This window comes from Bos javanicus, chromosome 19 (assembly GCF_032452875.1).
Source record: "Bos javanicus breed banteng chromosome 19, ARS-OSU_banteng_1.0, whole genome shotgun sequence".
NCBI classification, from domain to species: domain Eukaryota; kingdom Metazoa; phylum Chordata; class Mammalia; order Artiodactyla; family Bovidae; genus Bos; species Bos javanicus.
The window spans coordinates 42,340,615-42,363,555 of NC_083886.1; the positions used below are offsets into that span (position 1 = coordinate 42,340,615).

General features: G+C 38.6%; 1 protein-coding gene and 1 long non-coding RNA gene across 3 annotated transcripts in view; one reads left to right on the top strand and one right to left on the bottom strand.

Annotated features, from left to right (window-relative positions):
• Positions 1-19,604, top strand: part of LOC133232388 (uncharacterized) — a 50,838-nt gene extending 31,234 nt beyond the window's left edge. The window contains exons 2-6 of one of the 2 annotated variants that reach the window (XR_009731381.1): positions 13,019-13,097; positions 15,220-15,357; positions 16,076-16,174; positions 17,984-18,011; positions 18,863-19,604. This is a non-coding gene — a long non-coding RNA (uncharacterized LOC133232388). Of the gene's footprint in view, positions 1-13,018; positions 13,098-15,219; positions 15,358-16,075; positions 16,175-17,983 lie in introns of both variants that reach the window. The other variant, XR_009731380.1, reaches the window with a different exon arrangement.
• On the bottom strand, positions 8,001-15,636 carry KRT25 (keratin 25). The gene is made up of 8 exons (XM_061391745.1): positions 15,208-15,636; positions 14,826-14,908; positions 14,125-14,281; positions 11,734-11,895; positions 11,523-11,648; positions 9,553-9,770; positions 8,989-9,056; positions 8,001-8,276 (listed from the first exon to the last, which is right to left on the bottom strand). Exons 1-8 carry the CDS (start codon positions 15,634-15,636, stop codon positions 8,167-8,169), a joined length of 1,353 nt encoding a protein of 450 aa, XP_061247729.1. The 3' UTR covers positions 8,001-8,166.
• Positions 19,605-22,941: the final 3,337 nt, after the last annotated feature.

Sequence of the window (22,941 nt, forward strand, 5' to 3'; positions counted from 1 at the left end):
TGGTCAATTTTATCTTCTCAAAGAACCAGATTTTAGTTTTGTTAATCTTTACTATTGTTTCTTTCATTTATTTTTCATTTATTTCTGCTCAAATCTTTATGATTTATTTCCTTCTACTAATTTTGGGGGCTTTTCTTCTTCTTTATCCAGTTGTTTTAAGTGTAAAGTTAGGTTGTCTATTTGATGTTTTTCTTGTTTCTTGAGGTAGGATTGTATTGCTATAAACTTGAGTTGTGTTTTCATTGTCATCTGTTTCTAGAAATTTTTTTACTTCCCTTTTGATTTCTTCAGTAATCTCTTGGTTATTTAGAAACATGTTGTTTAATCTCCATATGGTTGTGTTTCTTACAGTTTTTTTTTTCTTGTAATTGATATCTAGTCTCATAGCATTGTGGTCAGTGAATATGCTTGATATGATTCCAATTTTCTTAAATTTACTGAGATTTTTGATTTGTAACCCAAGATGTGGTCCGTCCTGCAGAATGTTCCATGTGCACTTGAGAAGAAGGTGTATTCTTCTGCATTTGGATGGAATTTCCTGAAGATATCAATGAGCTCCATCTCATCTAATGTATCACTTAAGACTTGTGTTTCCTTATTAATTTTCTGTTTTGGTGATCTTTCCATTGATGTGAGTAGGGTGTTGAAGTCTCCTACTATTATTGTATTACTGTCAATTTCTCCTTTTATGTCTGTTAGTGTTTGTCTTATGTATTGAGGTGCTCCTATGTTGGGTGCATAGATATTTACAATTGTTATGTCTTCCTCTTGGATTGATCCCTTGATCATTATGTAGTGTCCTTCCTTATCTCTTGTAATATTCTTTATTTTAAGGTCTATTTTGTCTGATAGGATTGCTACTCCAGCTTTCTTTTGCTTCCCATTTGCATGGAATATATTTTTCCATCCTCTCATTTTCAGTCTATATGTGTCTTGAGGCCTGAAATGGGTTTCTTGTAGATAGCATATATATGGGCCTTGTTTTTGTATCCATTCAACCAGTCTGTGTCTTTTGGTTGGAGCATTTACATTTAAAGTAATTATTGATACATATGTTCCTATTGCCATTTTCTTAATATTTTGAGGTTGATTTTGTAGATCTTTTTTCTTATCTTGTACTTCTTGACTATATAAGTCCCTTTAAGATTTGTTGTAAAGCTGATTTGGTGGTACTGAATTCTCCTAACTTTTGCTTGTCTGAAAAGCTTTTTATTTCTTCCATCAATTTTGAATGAGATCCTGCACAGTACAGTAACCTTGGTTGTAGATTTTTCCCTTTCAATACATTGACTATATCCTGCTATTCCCTTCTGGCCTGCAGTTTCTGCTGCAAGATCAGCTGTTAAGTGTATGGGCTTTCCCTTGTATGTTACTTGTTGCTTCTCCCTTGCTGCTTTTAATATTCTTTCTTTGTGTTTAGTCTTTGTTAGTTTGATTAGTATGTGTCTTGGTGTGTTTCTCCTTCGGTTTATCCTGTATGGGATTCTTTGTGCCTCTTGGGCTTGATTGACTATTTCCTTTTCCATGTTGGGGAAATTTTCAACTATAATCTCTTCAAAAATTTTCTCATTTCCTTTCTTTTTCTTTTCTTCTTCTGGGACCCCTATACTTTGAATGTTGGTGCGTTTGATATTGTCCCTGAGGTCTCTGAGACTATCCTCAGTTCTTTTCATTCCTTTTACTTTATTCTGCTCTTCAGAAGTTATTTCCACCATTTTATCTTCCAGCTCACTGATTTGTTCTTCTGCTTCAGATATTCTGCTATTGATTCCTTCTAGAGTATTTTTAATTTCAGTAATTGTGTTGTTTGTCTCTTTGTTTATTCTTTAATTCTTCCAGGTCTTTGTTAATTGATTCTTGCATTTTCTGCATTTTGTTGTCAAGGTTTTTGATCATCTTTACTATCATTATTCTGAATTCTTTTTCAGGTTTGCTTATTTCCTCTTCATTTATTTGGACGTCTGTGTTTCTAGTTTATTCCTTCATTTGTGTAGTATTTCTCTGCCTTTTCATTATTATTATTTTTTAGCTTATGGTGTTTGAGGTCTCCTTTTCCCAAGTTTCAAGGAAAGTCGAATTCTTTCCTTGAAAAAGGTTGAATTCTTTCTTCTTAAAGGCAGAGGAACCAGAGATCAAATTGCCAACATCTGCTGGATCATAGAAAAAGCAAGAGAGTTCCAGAAAAACATCTGTTTCTGCTTTATTGACTATGCCAAAGCCTTTGACTGGGTGGATCACAATAAACTGTGGAAAATTCTGAAAGAGATGGGAATACCAGAACACCTGATCTGCCTCTTGAGAAATTTGTATGCAGGTCAGGAAGCAACAGTTAGAACTGGACATGGAACAACAGACTGGTTCCAAATAGGAAAAGGAGTTTGTCAAGGCTGTATATTGTCACACTGTTCATTTAACTTATATGCAGAGTACATCATGAGAAACGCTGGACTGGAAGAAACACAAACTGGAATCAAGATTGCCGGGAGAAATCTCAATAACCTCAGATATGCAGATGACACCACCCTTATGGCAGAAAGTGAAGAGGAACTCAAAAGCCTCTTGATGAAAGTGAAAGTGGAGAGTGAAAAAGTTGGCTTAAAGCTCAACATTCAGAAAACGAAGATCATGGCATCCGGTCCCACCACTTCATGGGAAATAGATGGGGAAACAGTGGAAACAGTGTCAGACTTTATTTTTCTGGGCTCCAAAATCACTACAGATGGTGACTGCAGCCATGAAATGAAAAGATGCTTACTCCTTGGAAGAAAAGTTATGACCAACCTAGATAGCATATTCAAAAGCAGAGACATTATTTTGCCAACAAAGGTTCATCTAGTCAAGGCTATAGTTTTTCCTGTGGTTATGTATGAATGTGAGAGTTGGACTGTGAAGAAGGCTGAGCGCTGAAGAATTGATGCTTTTGAACTGTGGTGTTGGAGAAGACTCTTGAGAGTCCCTTGGACTGCAAGGAGATCCAACCAGTCCATTCTGAAGGAGATCAGCCCTGGAATTTCTTTGGAAGGAATGATGCTGAAGCTGAAACTCCAGTACTTTGGCCACCTGATGTGAAGAGTTGACTCATTGGAAAAGACTCTGATGCTGGGAGGGGTTGGGGGCAGGAGGAGAAGGGGACAACAGAGGATGAGATGGCTGGATGGCATCACTGACTCGATGGATGTGAGTCTGAGTGAACTCTGGGAGTTGGTGATGGACAGGGAGGCCTGGCGTGCTGCGATTCATGGGGTCACAAAGAGTCGGACACGACTGAGCGACTGATCTGATCTGATCTGAAGGTGGTTTGTGTAAGTTTCATACTGGGTGAGGTGTGTGCTGAGTTTTTGTCTGTTTGTTTGTTTTTCCTCTGAGAGGCAAGGCTGAGTGAGGTGGTAATCCTGTCTGCTGATATTTTGTTTTGTTTTTTGTTTAGATGAGGCGTCCTGCACAGGGTGCTACTGGTGGCTGGGTGATGCTGGGTCTTGTATCAAGTGGTTTCATTTGTGTGAGTTCTCACTATTTGATACTCCCTAGGGTTAGTTCTCTTGTAGTCTAGGGTCTTGGAGTCAGTGGTCCCACTCCGAAGGCTCAGAGCTTGATCTCTGGTCAGAAGCAAAGATTCCACAAGTGGTTTGTTATAGCATTGAGTGAGATTAAAACAAATATCCAAAAATGAGAAACCAAAGATGAACCCTAGACAAATGGCAGGTACAAAATCAGGCAAATAATAATTAAAATAATGGAATGTACGCATATACATATACACCCATGAGCAAAGTCAAAACAGTCCAACAAAAATAAAGCACAGTAGATTGATCTGGTGAACAGAGGAAATTAAAAAAATTATATTTACCAGTTAAGAATAAAACTAACTAAAGCACAGACTGGAAAATAAAACTAAAGCAAGGTGCCAAGTGGGGAATAAAGCAATGAAAACAAAGCTAACAAATATGTTGAGAGGAAAGGAGAGAAAGAAAAGAAAGAATAGATATGCAAAGTTAAATAGAGGTAGATGAAGAAGATTTATATACATTAAAGATTAACTGCAAGGGGAAAAGAACAGTAGGAAAGGCAAACAAAGGAATAAATGTAGAAAAATATAATGGGTTTAAAAAAATGAAAATTTTAAAAAAGAAAAGAAAAGAAAAAAAAAAAAACAGAAGAAAGAAAAAAGAAAACCAAAAAAAAGAAAACTCCTCAGAACTGCAAAAGCCCAGTGTAGAGGCAGAGGCTTATAATAACAAAATGTGTGACTGAATATACACATATACATATATACCCATAAGCAAAATCAAAACAATCCAACAAAAATAAAATAGATCGACCCAGAGAACAAAGGAAACCAAAAATTATATCTATCAGAACAAAACTAACTAAAGCACAAACTGGAAAACAAGACTAAAGCCAGGTGCCAATTGGAAAACCCCAGTTTTAAAATAACCTCACTTCTTTTTTTTTTTTTTTGTACTTATAAGCATACATCCTAATCACTTTCATTCCCTTTAATATAATTTTTTTCTTTAGCAAAGCTTATCAGCTTGCAACATCTTATGTGGATAAATCTTGAACAAGGGCTTCCCAGGTGGTGCTAATGGTAAAGAACCTGCCTGCCAATGCAAGAGACTTAAGAGACGCAGGTTTGATCCCTGGGTTGGGAAGATTCCCTTGAGAAGTGAAAGGCAATTCACTCCAGTATTCTTGCCTGGAGAATCCCATGGCCAGAGCAGCCACACGGGCTACAGTCCATGGGGTTGTAAAGAGTTGGACATGACTGAAGCGACTTAGCAGATACACATCTTGAACAGGGTCTGGCTCTTGGAGAGACATTAAGACCCCTCAGTTCAGTTCAGTTGCTCAGTTGTGTCTGACTCTTTGCATCCCCATGGACTGCAGCATACCAGGCCTCCCTGTCCATTGCCAATGCCCGGAGTTTACTCAAACTCATGTCCATTGAGTTAGTGATGCCATCCAACCATCTCATCCTCTGTTGTCCCCTTCTCCTCTTGCCTTCAATCTTTCCCAGCATCAGGGTCTTTTTAAAAGAGTCAGTTCTTCACATAAGGTGGCCAAAGTATTGGAGTTTCAGCTTCAGTTCAGTCCTTCCAAGGAATATTCAGGACTGATTTCCTTTAGGATGGACTGGATGGATCTCCTCGCAGTCCAAGGGACTATCAAGAGTCTTCTCCAACACCACAGTTCAAAAGAATCAATTCTTCAGCACTCTGCTTTCCTTATAGTCCAATTCTCACATTCATACATGACTACTGGAAAAACCATAGCCTTGAATAGATGGACCTTTGCTGGCAGAGTAATGTCTCTGCTTTTTAATATGCTGTCTAGGTTTGTCATAACTTTCCTTCCTAGGAGCAAGCGTCTTTTAGTTTCATGGTTGCAGTCACCCCCTGCCATGATTTTTGAGCCCCACAAAATAAAGTCAGCCACTGTTTCCACTGTTTCCCCTCTATTTGCCATAAAGTGATGGGACCAGATGCCATGATCTTAGTTTTCTGAATGTTGAGTTTTAAGCCAACTTTTTCCCTCTCCTCTTTCACTTTCATCAAGAGGCTCTTTAGTTCTTCACTTTCTGCCATAAGGGTGGTGTCATCTGCATATCTGAGGTTATTGATATTTTTCCCAGAAATCTTGATTCCAGCTTGTGCTTCATCCAGCCCAGCATTTCTCATGATGTCCTCTGCATATAAGTTAAATAAGCAGGGTGACAATATAGAGGCTTGACGTACTCCTTTCCCAATTTGGAACCAGTCTGTTGTTCCATGTCCAGTTCTTACTGTTGCTTCCTGACCTGCATACAGATTTCTCAGGACGCAAGTCAGGTGGTCTGGTATTCCCATTTTTTAAGAATTTTCCAGAGTTTATTGTGGTCCACACAGTCAAAGCTTTTGGCAAAGTCAATAAAGTTAGAAGTAAATATTTCTCTGGAACTCTCTTGCTTTTTCTATGATCCAATGGATGTTGGCAATTTGATCTCTGGTTACTCTGCGTTTTCTAAATCCAGCTTGAACATCTAGAGGTTCATGGTTCATGTACTATTGAAGCCTGACTTGGAGAATTTTGAGCATCATTTACTAGCGTGTGAGATGAGTGCAATTGTGTGGTAGTTTGAGCATTCTTTGGCATTGTCTTTCTTTGGGATTGGAATGAAAACTGACATTTTCCAGTCCTGTGGCCACTGCTGAGTTTTCCAAATTTGCTGGCATACTGAGTGCAGCACTTTCACAGCATCATCTTTTAGGATTTGAAATAACTCAAGTGGAATTCCATCACCTCCACTAGCTTTATTTGTAGTGATGCTTCTTAAGACCCACTTGACTTCACATTCCAGAATGTCTGGCTCTAGATTGGTGATCACACCATCGTGATTATCTGGGTCGTGAAGATCTTTTCTGTATAGTTCTTCTGTGTATTCTTGCCACCTCTTCTTATATCTTCTGCTTCTGTAAGACCCCTCACCTTGAGGGATGTAGGGGCACAGAACCTTGATCCATCTAGGGACCTATTAGGCCTTCTTTCCTCCTTAGGTTGGAGAAGGCAATGGCAACCCACTCCAGTACTCTTGCCTGGAAAATTGCCTCCATGGACGGAGGGGCCTGGTAGGCTACAGTCCATGGGGTCGTGAAGAGTCGGACACGACTGACCAACTTTACTTTCACTTTTCACTTTCATGCATTGGAGAAGGAAATGGCAACGCACTCCAGTGTTCTTGCCTGGAGAATCCCAGGGACGGCGGAGCCTGGTGGGCTGCCGTCTATGGGGTTGCACAGGGCTGGACACGACTGATGCGACTTAGCAGCAGCAGTGGCCTCCTTAGGTACCCATTAATATCCTTTTTTTTTTGTCCTCTGCCATCAGAGAAATATGGCTTAGGGGCCCAGAGTCCCCTGTTTCAGGTCAAGGCAAACACTTATTATTGAAACAGTTATTGGGCAGCAATGGTACAAGGCATGGGTTTGGCAGTGGTGGTAAAAATGTGTAAAGTAAGCTCTCCTCCTCTCAAATGCTTCCAGACTAGTTAATATTGTAATATTTGTATTTCTTATAATCTAATAGGGAACATAATTAGGCATTTTGGCTCTAATGTCCTCTGCCTAGGATTCATTAGAAGAATACAATAAAAATAATTCAAGAATAACTCTAGTGCTTATTATCTGCTTAATAATAATTATTATTATCTGCTTAACACTTTCAGATGGATCTTGAAATCAAATTTTCATGAATGTATTACAACATGGGTATCTATAGAGTATTAAGAGTCAGCTGAATGTAATATTTGATCTGAGGAAATTATGTTTTCAGTTTATCTAATTTATTTCCCTTTCTTGGAGATGTTGATCAAGAGAGTTACCAACATTAAGTGTACTTTGTAATACAAATGAAGTACTTCATTAAAAGAACTTAAATTCTAAGCCAGCACTTTGGATTAACCTCCTTTACATTTGAAATATTGTTTAGATATTTATTCAAAAGGGATCTGAAAATTAATCCCTATAAATATTGAGTATTAAAAAATGAGTTAACATTTATTGAGTGCTTACCCCTAAGTGTACTTTATGGTAATTTATTTGTTTAATCTTTACAATAAGCACTTGAGAGAAGTACTGTTATTGTTTTATAGATGAACCTGCAATGTACTACTATGAAAGGGAATAGACTTGCTGTAGGTCAAAGCAGGGCAGATTGGGGGTTCAGTGGAAGGATTTTTATTCCTTTTGAGTTTATCTCATATTGAGTTATTGGGAAAGCCTCATGAAAATCCAGGGAGAAATCTTAATTATTTTTTAAAGTTTTCATGCAGATCAAGAGCTGTTGTTAGATGTTTGCACATCTGTACCACAGACATGAACATTTTAAAGACAAGACAATACCACCAGTGATAACTTGCTAAAGGAAGAAGGTTTATTGACTAAAAAGAACTGACAACATTTTCTGTAGGGTAATCAAATGAGTCATCATATTTATATGTGATGTTCTTCCAGATAAATGGGAAGATACTATTGATAATGCTAATGATTGCCCAGACAGAGATTATATTTCAGTAACAGGAAGATAAGAGGACAGACCTTTTTTTTAAGACTTGCTCATTTTCCCAGACAGATAGATAATGCCTTCTCTTCTCAGAGAGTTTTTGGCATATGCTGTCTCTTGTATATCAGATTAATTGCTTTGAGATTTCTCTTCCAGGGAGTGGAGCCTGGGGGTAAGTATTTTGCTGCGCTGGTCTACCTCCTCAAGGACTTTCTTAACCACAATGGCTTTGACCGGATCTAAAATTCAAAGTTTAAAAGGAAATTTTTAGAGAGTTGAAACAAGATGAATAAAATCACAATAGCTAAAATGTGGATGAGTCTTGAGGATATTATGCTAAGAGAAATAAATCAATCACAAAAAGACAAATATGGTATGATTCCAATTATATGAGGTACCTAGAGTAGTCAAATTCATAGCAAGAGAAAGTAGAATGGGAGTTGAAGAAACTGGAGGGAGGAGGAGGAAAGGGGAGTTTTTTTTTTTAAACAGGAATAGAGTTTCAATTTTATAAAATGAAAAGAGATAGACAGTAATGATGGCTACACAAGAATATGAATGTACTTAATGCCACTGAACTATACACTTAAAATAGTTAAGATAGTAAATTTTATGTTCTGTGTATTTTACCACAGTAAAAAAGTGGAAAAATAATAATAAGTTATATTAATTAAAGGAATAATAGAATTTTTATATAGAAAGGACTATGCAGGAAGCACAAATAATCAGACTCATTTTTGGGGAATTTTGATTTCTTGGTTAACTAAAAATGTGATGACAAAACACTTTGATTAAAATTAGCACACATCACTAGACATCTAGCACACACTGGTATCTACTACAGTCCTTTGTTACATCTGTTCTTGCTGAGGCCTGGAAATATGAAAACAGTCAAGCTGTGCACTGAAAACGAAGTAGAATAACATAAAATCAGAATTCCATTTTAATTACCTTTCATTTGGTTCCCCACATTTCCAGCTCCATAGTCTTTAGACTTGTAACCTCCAGACTTGCAAGCCCTGTGGACACAAATTGTTGAAAATGTCACATAGGAGAGTGACTTAGAAAGAAATCCTTTAACTCTAGAGTCACTCTTTTGTTTTCTTTTTTTGTTTTCTTATTAATAGTATCCTGACCAGAGATCGAACTTGCACCCCCTGAAGTGGAAGCATAGTGTCTTGACACTGGACTGCCAGGGAAGGCCCCTTCTTTTTTTTACTCTTGTTTTCTTTAGCTGTTTGGTGAGAAGAGTTTCAGTGGGTCACACAGTTGAAGCTACTTTCTTTAGCAACAAGAGGTGGTTTTTTAAAATCTTCTCACCTTAAATAACAGGGCTTGTGGCACCTTGGTTTTGTAAGATGTGGCTAATTTGTATCTTGGCAGTAGTGTATCATGCTTAATATTTAGCATTTATGATCATAAATATGGTCATTTCAATTTATGTTCACTTTCCAGGTATCTAAGTTCAAGCAGATTTTGGTATATTGCATTTTCCCTGTAAAGAATTCCACTTACCCATCATCTCCACCAATGAGGAGACAGTAGGTCTCGATTTCTTTTTCCAGGTGGACCTTGATGTCCAGGAGCTGCTCATACTCCAGTTTCTGGCCCTCGGTCTCGGTCCTGACTTGGTGCAGCTGCTCCTCCAGGGCCCCGATCTGAGCCTGGATCTGGGCCAGCTGTGCACAGTAGTTGCCTTCCGTCTCCGTCAAGGAGCACTCCAGGGAGTGTTTCTGTTAGGAAACAGTAAAGAAGCTGGGATAGATATACAGATATGCAGACATTTGCTTTAATAGATGACTTTTTCCATTTGTTACCTCTCCCTATAATTGTTTTAGATTTCACATTGACACATAGTTAAGAAGACACTCTTAAAAATCAGCAAATTTTTCTTTTTTGGTAGAATAAGCCAAAAGATATCAATGATGCTGTTTCAGCTGTTACATAAAATACCATTCTTTTCTTATGTTCTAAGTTAACTACAAAAAAATATATATTTTTTGATATATGGATATATTCTCAACACAGTTAAGGCTTTTAACATCAACTGGCACACATTTAAAATGGGAACATAGGAGCTTAATTTCCAAAATATATAAACAGCTCCTATAGCTCAATATAAAACAAAAAACCCAGTCAAAAAATGGACAGAAGACCCAAGTAAACGTTTCTCCAAATAAGAAATACAGATGGCCAATAGGCATATGAAAAGATGCTCAACATCACTAATTATTAGAGAAATGCAAATCAAAACTACAATGAAGTATCAGCTCGTACCAGTCAGAATGGCCATCCTCAAAAAGTCTACAAATAAACTGGAGAATGTGTGAAGAAAAAGGAACCCTCCTACACTGTTGGTCGGAATGTAAACTGGTATAGCCACTATGGAAAAAGAGTACGGAAGTTCCTTAAAAAACTAAAAATAGAGTTACTATATGATCCAGCAATCCCATTCCTGGGCATATATCCAGAGAAAATATTAACTTGAAAAGATATGTGCACACAAATGTTCATAGCAATACTATTTACAGTAGCCAAGACATGGAAGGAACATAAGTACCCATCAAGAGATGAATGGATAAAGAAAATGTGGTGTGTATATACACAATGGAATACTACTCAGCCATAAAAGAGAATGAAATAATGCCATTTGCAGCAACATGGACGCCACTAGAGATTATCATATATGTGAAGTAAGTCAGAGAAAGACAAATATATATTACTTATATGTAGAACCTAAAAAGTGATGCAAATGAACTTATTTACAAAACAGAAACAGACTCACAGGCATAGAAAACAAATTTATGGTTACCAAAGCGGGAAGGGCGAAAAGTGATAAATTAGGACCTTGGGCTTAACAGATATACACTGCTGCTGCTGCTGCTAAGTTGCTTCAGTCGTGTCCGACTCTGTGCGACCACATAGATGGCAGCCCACCAGGCTCCCCCGTCCCTGGGATTCTCCAGGTAAGAATACTTGAGTGGGTTGCCATTTCCTTCTCCAATGCATGAAAGTGAAAAGTGAAAGTGAAGTCGCTCAGTCATGTCCGACTCCTAGCAACCCCATGGACTGCAGCCCACCAGGCTCCTCCATCCATGGGATTTCCCAGGCAAGAGTACTGGAGTGGGGTGCCATTGCCTTCTCCGAGATATACACTACTTTATAGAAAATAGATAAACAACAAGTTCCTACTGTATAGCACAGGGAACTATATTCAATATTTTGTAATAATCTATAATGAAAAAGAATCAGGAAAAGATATATATATATATATGTAATATTCACATATTAAATGTTAGTTATTATGATCATTATATCATCATAGAAGTTGGAATTAGTTTTTCAGCTAGTCTATGTATATATCTGAATCACTTTGCTCTATACCTCAAACTAACACAGCATTGTAAATCAACTATGCATCAATTTAAAAAAAGAAGAAGGAAAAAGATAACCTAGGAGATGATAAGAGATCAGCCTTTTCATACCGTGGCTAGGAGAGACTGAAGTTCAATTTCTAGTGTTTGGAGGTTGCGCTTCATCTCTGTCAGCTCATTCCTGGCTGAGGTGGTGGCTCCCACGTCCTCAGTGATCTGCTGTTGCAGCGAAGCGCTCTATCAAGGTGTAAAGGAGGGAGCACATCTTAGTTTTGTGAACAGTCCTCAAAAGCAGAGCGGGTGTTTTCCGGTTAAGGCTCACCTTTTCGTTGAACCAAGCCTCAGCGTCCCTGCGGTTCTGCTCGGCCAGGGCTTCGTACTCGGCTCGCATGTTGTTCAGCAGAACCGTGAGGTCCACGCCGGGCGCTGCGTTCATCTCCACATTCACGTTGCCTCCGGCCGCGCACTGCAGAACCTGCATTTCCTGGAGGCGGAAGAGCGTTCAGCCCAGCTGTGTAGGGATGTCTAGAAAGTCTAGAGGCTTAGATTTGGTAGGGCTCTTAAGAGTTTTTCCTGGTCCACCTCCCGGGCTGTGCAGCTGCCTCTACATTTCGTATTTCCTGTCTCATGAAGTAATGTGTTTTATTCTTGTAAAGTTTTAATTGCTCCAAAGCTCTTCCTTCTGGTCAATTTAATTCCTGCTCCTATAACTCCAATTCATCGATTTTAGTTCTGCTGCACAGAAAAGAGTCTTTCTTCCTTTCCCAAATGAAAATCCCTAAGATATTTAAAATTAGTTACTCTTATCTCTTATGCTATTTATTTATGGCTGAAATGTCTCCACCTTGATGCACTGGTCTGCATTTTACTTAAGAGACCAGCTTTGAAGTGTTCTCTGATCAGCTCTCTTGACCTCAGACAGTAGGAACATGATCCAAGAGCTGAGTCTAAAGAATTCTGAATAATTATAAACAAATATTTGTTATATATTTATATTTACAATTTAAACAGATTTGTTTATTTGCAGTTAATAAAGGGAGAACCTACTCCTGTAAAGAATCCTAGCTGTCGGTTAGGCTATTAAGCTTACACAAAGACTGGTGTCATGATGGACTTGAGTGTCAGACAGATATTTGCATGAACTCTGGTTCTGCCCTATAGTGGTTAAGTGAACTTGGGAAGATCCTTAATTTTTTAGTCTTGATTTTCAGATAAAATAAGAATAAAAAAATATCCTTCTCTGGGTGGTTGAAAGATGTGAAAGAATTATTAGTGATAAGACCTAGTAATACTATCTGGTGTATAAATGCTAAACAAATGCTAGTTATTAGGATCATTGTCATCATCAAAGAAGCTGGAATCAATTTTGCAGCCAAAGTCTACTTATTATCCCATCCGAGGTGTGGGCTGTTGGGATGCACTCAGTTCTAAGGTTGTGGATAGCAGACATCACTGCTAAGACTGTATATTGAAACAGTAGGGATCAGCTTAGGTCTCTACTGCAGAAACCCTCCTGCCTGCCCATGTCCCGGGCCCTGAATTGGACCTAATGACAATAATGAGGCTTTCTTTTTTCCCGGTGATCTGTATACCTTCTCTTTCTCCAGGTGGGGTTTTTACTTCTGAGGATTTAGTGAAAACTTCCTCAGTTCAAGCAGAAAAAGAAAAAGATAAAAAAAGATGCAGGTGGGTCTGTCTGTGAGTGAATCATTTAAAAAATCAGTTCTATTCATCAAAAATTTGTTATAGGGACTTCCCTGGTGGTCCAGTGGTTAAGACTCTGAGCTTCCACTGCAAGGGGCACGGGTTCAATCTCTGGTTGGGGAACTGAGATACCACATGCTGAGTGGTGCAGGCAAAGATTAAAAAAAAAAAAAATATTACGTAGCTACCATGGGCTATAAACATTCCTGAACCCATATGTTCATATTAAGGTTCTTTAGGTACCGTTTCAAGACAGCCTCATGGATAATCAAATTGCATTTTTAGCTTGATCTCTTGCTTTGAGGTTTGGCATGACTCTTAGAACTTTTTTGACTATTTTAAAATAAATTCAATTTCAAAGAATAAATATTTCTCAGAAAACAGTGGTTCTGAAAGCATTCCCCCAAATGTGTCCAGAGTTATGGCTGTATGGTCTGATTTTTTAATCTAACTTCCAATGGTGACCACTTTGGAAATGTATGTTTATTTGGAAGTGTACATTTTTATATGCTTAGTTTCAGTTTCCTTATTTTTGTATATGTTAAGTTTATATCTATTATATATATTAAGATTATACATTAAGGACATATGCTTAAGTGTATACAAAGTAAGTGTTTAAGTGTTTTAAATCTGCCACTGTTTATAGAAATCTAGATCTGGTTTCCTTAAGATATCCTTAAAGAATATTTATTTTATCTAATTAGATGTAATCTCCTAAGTATGCCGTTTTAACTTAGCCATAATTGCCTAGCTGAAACATTGCTTTTGTAATTCTGATTGGTATGGAAAAGAAGATTCTTTCCCCTTCCCTGCCTTGGGAAATTTGATGCGAGATCAGAGGTGAATCTGGACTAATACTTCACCACTGCTACGAACCACTCAGGCCTCATGTCTGTCTGATCACGGATCTTTAGTGCCAGTTTCTTACTTAAGAAGTCAAGTCCATTATCTCCTGTTAGATGGATAGTGTCTGCAGAGGGATGGCAATATGTGGGCAGTCAGCTCTTACCTCTTTATGGTTCTTTTTGAGGTAAGTCAACTCTTCACTCAGGGTTTCATACTGAATCTCCAGGTCTGTTCTGCAGAGGGTGATTTCATCCAGAACTCTGCGAAGCCCATTGACATCGCTCTCTACGCTCTGATGAAGAGCCAGCTCATTTTCATACCTTAAAGAGGGTTAATGATTTTCCAGTTTATTTCATGATTGGAGAAGTAGTCACTGATCAATGATCAAATGCTAGAATTCTGGAATTATGGAGTGACACATTTGGCCTAGATGGGAGGGGAGTTTGGAGGAGAATGGACATATGTATATATATGGCTGAGTCCCTTTGCTATTCACCTGAATCTATCACAGCATTGTTAATCGGCTATAACCCAATACAAAATCAAAAGTTAAAAAAATATAAAGTGACATATTTGGTCACAAGAGACATTTTCAAAATTTGTTGTATCATAATTATTTTGAGATATTTCCTTGGCAGGGAAAGAACTATGGTTTTGCACACTGCTTTGGTAGCAGTTCATACTTTATATTTTATAGCCAAAGAGTAAAAAAAATAATAACATTCTGTTTGTTTGAAGTCCAAGCATTTTAGTGTTGGAACCAGAGTTGGTAATATTTAATGAGGGATCAAAAAATAAATTTAATGAAATGCTTCTCATTGACCTTGTGAATTTTTTTTTTTTTCACTCTGTGAGGCTACTTACTTGAGTCTGAAATCATCAGCGGTCAGCCTGGCATTATCGATCTGCAGAACAGCATTGGCATTGCTGGTGGTGGAAGCAATGATCTGGAAGCAGGGAGTTTGACTTTTTAGAGGCAATTTATCATAACTGGTAAAAACCAAAAAGCGTGTGTGTGTTTAAGATTAGGAAATGGAAATAATCCAAGTTAAATATAGTTACTAGATAGTTAGTGACATTTTCATCATAACTACTGAATCTACTTAGTGCTTATTTCCAACGCTAAATTGAAATTCCCTTTAAGAAGTCACAAGTAGGAATGAGAAATGTTTTTAGTATTCAGTGAAGAAAGAAAAAGAACATTTGGAAATTACATAAAAAAGGATGGCAAAGTGTAATTTCTTACCTGGTTTTTAAGATCCTCGATTATCGGGAAATATCTACTATAGTCATGATCAAGACCACGGCAAGATCCGGGCCCAAATTTCTCATACCAGCCCTTGATCTTCTGCTCCAGGTCAGCATTGGCCTCCTCCAGGGCACGAACATTCTCCAGGTAGGATGCGAGGCGGTCATTGAGATTCTGCATGGTCACCTTCTCATTGCCAGAAAGGAGGCCCCCCTCATTCACAGTAAAGCCAGCACAGGGATTGCCCCCCAAGGCGTTTCCTCCTGACGAGCTGCCCCCGAAGGCACATGAGAAACTGCTTCCAATTCCAGGCATGCTGCAAGCGTTTCCAGCTCCAAAGCTGGCTCCCCCACCGGAGAGCCTGAGTGAGCCCGTGGTGGGACGGGGACTGGCCCTCCTGGATCCACTGGGAAGTCGAAGAGACATGGTATCAGAGATGTGCTTATGAAAGCCGGAGTGGAGAGACTGCCCATCCCAGCTCGTCTGTTGCCCTTTTTATAGACAATGCTCAAGTGTGTCTGGATGAAATTCTGCCTACATAGAGTTAAACACCGCTTGCCAGCCTCAGCAAGTTAGCTTAATTAGATGAATTTTCCTAATTAGTATCTAACTTTGCCTGGCTCATTTCTGTAGGAAGGCAGTTGCCCCCAGGTTAGTGGTTATCTGAGAAATGGGTCTGGGTGGAGCAATTTCAGGTTCCTTATTACATTTTAAAATTGTGAGTGAGTCATTCCTCACTTCCCTCCTTAGAAGATAAAAACTCACCAGTCCACCACTGAATAAAAATCTGGCGTCATGGTTTTGGGCTGTTAGGCCAAGGTAGATTTTGATGTTTCTGAGACTTTTACTGCTTCTGTTTTTACAGTTCTTTCCACATAAATAGAGGACAGGACAGCAATCATTATTTCCACAGCTTGGATCTTCAACCACTGACTTTTCTCCTCAACTGTTGCTGCTGTTTCTGGTAGGAAGTTAATTTCCATTTTGGCTGACATGCAGGGTGTTTTGTTGACATGTACTTATGTCTGGGTATAGTTGTCTTCTCACATCCATTTTGGTAATTAGGAACACACCCCTAATTGCTGTTATGGGTTGTGGGAGTTTGGAAGGACATTAACTTATTTCCTGACCTTGCAAAATTTGAAGCAAAAATCTGGAAAGAAATATTTCACCTGTTTCTACTTCGTGGTGGTTTCGCTTAGGTGAAAGTCATCAGTAAGCTACTTTCTAGATGTGGATTCCCACATATTCATTGAAAACTCTAAATATTATGTCAATTTGGGGGAAAAAAATCTGGAAATTGGCCTATGGACAAAATTTCCATGAATATTTATTATGTGAGGCTGTTGTGAAAATATGGGTAATTCCTTCATTCATTTAGAACCTACTGTGTGCCAGTCATTGTTCTGACACTTGTGATAAGTAGAATCCTACATTATTTGTCCTTTTGTGACTGGCTTGTTTCACTTAGCAAAATGTCTTCAGAGTTCATCCACGTGACAGCATGTATCAGATTTTCCTCTCTTTCTAAGCCTGAATAATGTTCCATTGCATGTATTTTGTTTATCCATTCATCAGTCAGTGGCCACTTGGGTTACATCCACTTTTTAGCTATTTTAGATAGTGTATAATGCAACTATGAACATGGATATATACATATCTGTTCCAGTCTTTGCGTACCCTTTTCATGGAAACATACCCCAAAGTAGAATTACTAGATCATATGGAAATTTTATTTTTAATTTTTTGAAGAAATACTGTACTATTTTCCATAGTGCTGCACTATTTTATATTTCCATACATAGTGCACAAGGATTTTAATTTCTCCACATCATCACAAACATTTGTTATTTCCTTTTTTTGATAGTAACCTTATCAGGTGGTATCTCATTGTAATTTTGATTTGCATTTCCCTAATGATTAGTGATGTTGGGCAGCTTTTCATGTCCTTGTTGGCCATTTACATATCTTCTCTGGAGAAATGTCTACTTAAGTCCTTGCCCACTTAAAATACCATGCTGGATTTTTTTTTTTTTTTTGGTTAAGTTGTAGGAGTTTGTTTTATATTCTGGATATTGACTCATTATCGTCTTATTTTTAAATAGGTTGAATTAAGAGTTGGACATGATGGAGTGACTAAGCACACACACGCACACATCACTCTTCATTTTTCGATTGTGATTATTTTATCTAACTTAAGGAAGTGATTAACTCTACGATGTCATAAAAGTGTCTTCCGGTAATATACTCGAAACATTTTGCCTTTCACATTTAAGGCTTTGGTAGTTTGGAATAATTTTTGTATATTCTGTGGTATATAATCAAATTTCACTTTTCCAATATGGATAATGATTTCAGCACTGTGTGCAGAATAGTGTCACCCTCTCCCTGCAATGCCATGCCATATTGTCATAAAGAAACTGTCCAGTGCCTCAATAAGTCAGGAAATCAAAGTCCTCAATAAAGCTTTGTTTAGGTGGGGATTCACCTGTTACTATTTTTTGGTCTGGTGCAGAAACATACCGTTTTGGTTACCATTGCTCCATAATATAACTTGGTATCTGGTAAGGCAAGTATTCCTTTGTTCTTATTTGCCATCAAGTCAAATATTCCTTCTGTATTGTTCTTTCATATAAAATTTAAAGCCTGATTCTCAAATACAATAATAGCCCAAATTTGCTTGGAATCCATAAAGCTATTTGAAGAAAATTGACATCTCTGTGATATTGTGTATGTTTATCCAAAAAGTTGAATGTTCTTTCCATTTATTTAGGTCTTCCTTAATGTTCTTCAGTGAAAAGGTACAGATTTCTTCATAATATGCTTTTGCATCCTTTTTAAAGAACTATTTCCAGATACTTATCTAATATTGCTAAAGATATCTTTTAGAAATCATGCTTTCTGGACAAATTGTACTAAGAAATGCAATTGATATCTGTGTAGTGGGTTTGATCGACTTTACTATAGTCTGTTTCCCCTCGCCCCAGTTTAAAAATTTTATTTTTTTGGTTGTGCAGTACACAGGATCTTAGTTCCCTGACCAGGAATTGAACCTAGACCTTTGATCATGGAAGCATGGAGTCATAGCTATTGGATCTCCAGGAAATTCCCATCCCCCAGCTTTTATTTATTAATTTTCCCAGTTTTATTGAGAACCAACTGACAAAACAGTAATGCATAAATTGTAATACAGTATTACAGAATTGTATTACAATTGTGAGAAATTATTCTCACAATCAAGTTAGTAAATGCATTTATCACCTCATATGGTTACCTTTTTTTTTCTTTTTGGTGAGAACATGTAATATCTGCTCTCTTGGCAAATTTCAAGTATTCAGTATAATTAACAGTATAATTAACTTTAGTCATTATGCTACACATTAGATCCTCAGAATTAATTCATCTTTTAAGTAAAATTATGTACCCTTTTTCCTCCATTCTCCAGTCCCTGGCAACACCATTCTACTCTCTGCATGAATATATGATTTTTTTTTTTAATTGGAGGATAATTGCTTTTTGACGTTGTGTTAGTTTCTGCCATAAAACAACAGGAAAATATTCTTGATAGAAACAAACATAGCAGTATCTATAGAATAAAATGTTAAAGTCCTTCCTTACCTTCCCCTCTCTTTTGTCTTCCCTGCTTTCTCAGGAAACTGCAGTTTACCCATTCAGATGTTTTCACCCTTCCAAATGGATTTCTATTCATTTGCACACATACACAGCATGTAAAAATACACACGCTATCTGTGAGTCTTAAGTGTTAAATGTGTTGTTCTGTAACTTGTTTTGTTCACGTTGCATAATATACTTTAGTGCATGGATGGGTGCCCAATGTGGATGAAACCGTTGGCTGACCCTCAATTTTAGCTGGGCAATAGCTCGCCACAAGAAAGACTACTATCTCTAGCTTTCTTTGCAGCCAGCTGTGGCAATGTAATTAAGTAGCTGATATGATGGACAGGGAGGCCTGGTGTGCTGCGATTCATGGGGTCTCAAAGAGTTGGACACGACTGAGTGACTGAACTGAACTGAACTGATAATGTAAGCAGTATATGTGGCAAGTTCTAGAAAACTTTAAAAGAAAGCAGACAAACATCTTTTGTCCTGTCTTCTCCATTTCCTCCATCCTGGTTCAGGGTGTGATGGCTGCGTATGAGGGTTGGAGGGTCGTCTTGGACTGTGAGCTGGCACCATATCCTGGGTATGGCAGAGTGGAAAACTGAAAGGAATATGGGTCCCAGAGGATGCCCTGAGGCACAAAGCTACCATCCACAGCCCTGATTAGCCTACTTTTGAATTTTTATGTATGAGAGAAACAAACTTCTATCTGTGTAAAGTCATGTTATTTTGTTATTGTTACTCAGGGCCAAACCTAATATTAAGTAATTTGTTTAACCACTATCAATAAGATAGTTCCTAAATAATAGGAACTTTCAGATTGTTTCCTACTTTTTGCTGTTATTAATAATTCCAGACATGTTTTCATTTTTCTTTAAGGTAGAATTCTTAAAGCTTTTTGTTAGTTCATTTTAGCCAGATTTGTTGAGGTTTAATGTATGTATAATAAAATTCATTCTTTAAGCATACTCTATGAGTTTTGACAAATTCATAGTCATGTAACACTCACTACAATCAAGATATAGAAAGTTCTGTTACTCATCCCCCAATTCCTTTGTACCCCTTTGTCATCAGCCTATCCCCACAGCCCCAGCTCCAGAAAAACACTGATCAATTTTCTATGTCTATAGTTTTGCCTATTCCAGAATGTCATGTGAATGGAATCATACAGTATGTATCCCTAAGTCTGACTTCTTTCACTTAGCATAAGACAACTGAAATGCATTCACGTTTGAGTCAGCTCATCAGGGCAGCGGGATTCTGCTAGAAGCCACCCATGGAAATGATGAAAACCTCATAAATATATCCCACCATGTGCAACTGAATTTTTTCTCCACTTAAAGTGACTCTATATTCATATGCCTACAACAGATCAGCTCATGCCTACTAGTGCGCCTGATTAACAGCACCTTTTGCTCCCTCTCAGATGTTACATTTGGATAATAACAATGGTCCCTTTATCTTAGAATGGCCCTCAGAATGCTTGTGGATATCCAAACACCACCAGATCTGAGGGAAACTGATGATGGAAGGGACGTTGGCATGGAAACAGACAGCAGATTTCACCAATTGGGGTAAATTATTTTAGTTTTGCAAATTTTACAAAAAGTGGCCATATAAACCTAATTCTAGGGCCCCCTTTGTGCCCTTGTGCTAATGAGGGCTCTTGAAGGGTATGTGTCATTAGTATCATGGTACTTCCTCCTCTGTCAGTCACTGTGCCCTCAGCTTCATCCTTCAGCCCAGTCCTCCATCATAACCTGGTTCTTCTGAGCCTTGAATCTCTCTTGGATTTTATGAGGTTGACTAGTTCCAGGAACATGCATTTTGTTGTTGTTATTGAGGCTTCTTCTGCCACTTCCTTTCTTCCAAAAAAAAAAAAAAAATCCACCTTTGTTTCTTCTCTTATTTTTTTTCTATCTTTTTGGTTTTATACATTTTTCATTCTTAAATGGGGTATGGGGAGGAAGAAGAACCTACATGTTCAGTATGGTGTGTTTTCGGAAAGAAGATGGCAGTACTCTGGCTGTACCATGGTTGGGTGTAGCCTCAAATTGGTCACATTCAAGACTATGACTCTTGCATCAGCCCTTGGGGCTCAGGGAACATCTGAAATATCTGAATCAGAGACAAAATAGGGCCTTTCAGATGTTCTCAGAAAGTTCTAATATAGCACAAAACTGTATCTTGCCTGTCTGTGTTTTTGCTGTCCTTGTAGGACCGAGGAGGAAGATCCTGCCTGGTTCCTCCATGCTGAGTTTTACTCCAGAGGCCATGAGCTCTCATTGGTCCTGATTTTTCAAGGCAGTACCTTCTCAGCCTGTTCTGTAAAATATTTGTTTCCAAGGGCCTGATGGTGAAATGTCTAGGACATATTCTGTTAGCCAAGGTCTGGATGATGGATGCTGGACAAGGTTTGGTAGTTAACAATTAAGAGTGCCCAATGAAAGTTTTAGAACTGGATATTGAATAACAGACTGGTTCCAAATTGGGAAAGGAGTACGTCAAGGCTGTATATTGTCACCCTGCTTATTTAACTTATATGCAGAGTACATCATGAGAAACGCTGGGCTGGATGAAGCACAAGCTGGAATCAAGATTGCTGGGAGAAATATGATAACCTCAGATATGCAGATGACACCACCCTTATGGCAGAAAGTGAAGAAGAACTAAAGAGCCTCTTGATGAAAGTGAAAGAGGAGAGGGAAAAAGTTGGCTTAAAACTCAACATTCAGAAAACTAAGATCATGGCATCCAGTCCCATCACTTCATGGCAAATAGATGGGAAAACAATGGAAACAGTGAGAGACTTCATTTTCTTGGGCTCCAAAATCACTGCAGTTGGTGACTGCAGCCATGAAATTAAAAGATGCTTGTTCCTTGAAAGAAAATTATGACAAACCTAGACAGCTTATTAAAAAGCAAGACGTTATTTTGCTGACAAAGGCCGTCTGCTCAAGGCTATGGTTTTTCCAGTGGTCATGTATGGATGTGAGAGTTGGACTGTGAAGAAGGCTGAGCGCTGAAGAATTGATGCTTTTGAACTGTGGTGTTGGAGAAGACTCTTGAGAGTCCCTTGGACTGCAAGGAGACCCAACCAGTCCATTCTGAAGGAGATCAGCCCTGGGATCTCTTTGGAGGGAAGGATGCTGAAGCTGAAGCTCCAGTACTTTGGCCACCTCATGTGAAGAGTTGACTCATTGGAAAAGACTCTGATGCTGGGAGGGATTGGGGGCAGGAGGAGAAGGGTACGCCAGAGGATGAGATGTCTGGATGGCATCACTGACTCGATGGACGTGAGTCTGAGTGAACTCTGGGAGTTGGTGATGGACAGGGAGGCCTGGCGTGCTGCGATTCATGGGGTCTCGAAGAGTCAGACACGACTGAGCGACTGAACTAAACTGAATGTGAGACACTTTAAATTCCACATGGTGTATATACCATTTGGTTAAAACCCTTTAGTGAGAGAGTTCCCTGGTGATCCAGGGGCTAAGACTCTAAGCTCCCAGTGCAGGGGGCATGGGTTTGATCCCTGATTAGGGAACTGGATCCCATGTGCTGCGACTAACACAGTGCAGTCAAACAAACCAATCCTCCCCCTCCCTCCTCAAAAAAAAAGCCAAAACAGCCTTTGTCATTCACATTGGAAATCTAGGTTATTGCAGAGCTCTCTGCCTCATCACTCATATGAAATAAACTTTTATATCCTAGAACTTTGTTGCTGTCTAGACCCAGCTGCACTGTATGAAATAACTTGGTTAGTCTATCAGGCAGGATCTTATGTGTAGGAGGATATGAGTAAGATTGAGAACCACCCCAGTCAATAAGTAACTAAGTGCAAAATGGAAAACAGCTATCGAGAGTAACAAACTAACATTAGCCGATCACCCCTGCATTCTAAAGAAAAGACAGTGAAAGTAAAGTCGCTCAGTCGTGTCAGACTCTTTGCAACCCCATGGCTGTAGCCTACCAGGCTCCTCTGTCCATGGGATTTTCCAGGCAATAGTCCTGGAGTGGATTGCCATTTCCTTCTCCAGGGGATCTTCCCAACCCAGGGATCTGAACCCGGGTCTCCCGCATTGTATGCAGATGCTTTACCGTCTAAAGCTC

What these genes read in the sequence shown, in the direction of transcription:
- KRT25 (XM_061391745.1), bottom strand. Translation starts at nt 15,636, where the DNA reads ATGTCTCTTCGACTTCCCAGTGGATCCAGGAGGGCCAGTCCCCGTCCC. An exon ending in TCGAGGATCTTAAAAACCAG is followed by an intron (nt 14,909 to 15,207) that starts GTAAGAAATTAC and finishes CCCTGCTTCCAG; the next exon opens with ATCATTGCTTCCACCACCAG. An exon ending in TGTGGGGAACCAAATGAAAG is followed by an intron (nt 8,277 to 8,988) that starts GTAATTAAAATG and finishes TTTGAATTTTAG; the next exon opens with ATCCGGTCAAAGCCATTGTG.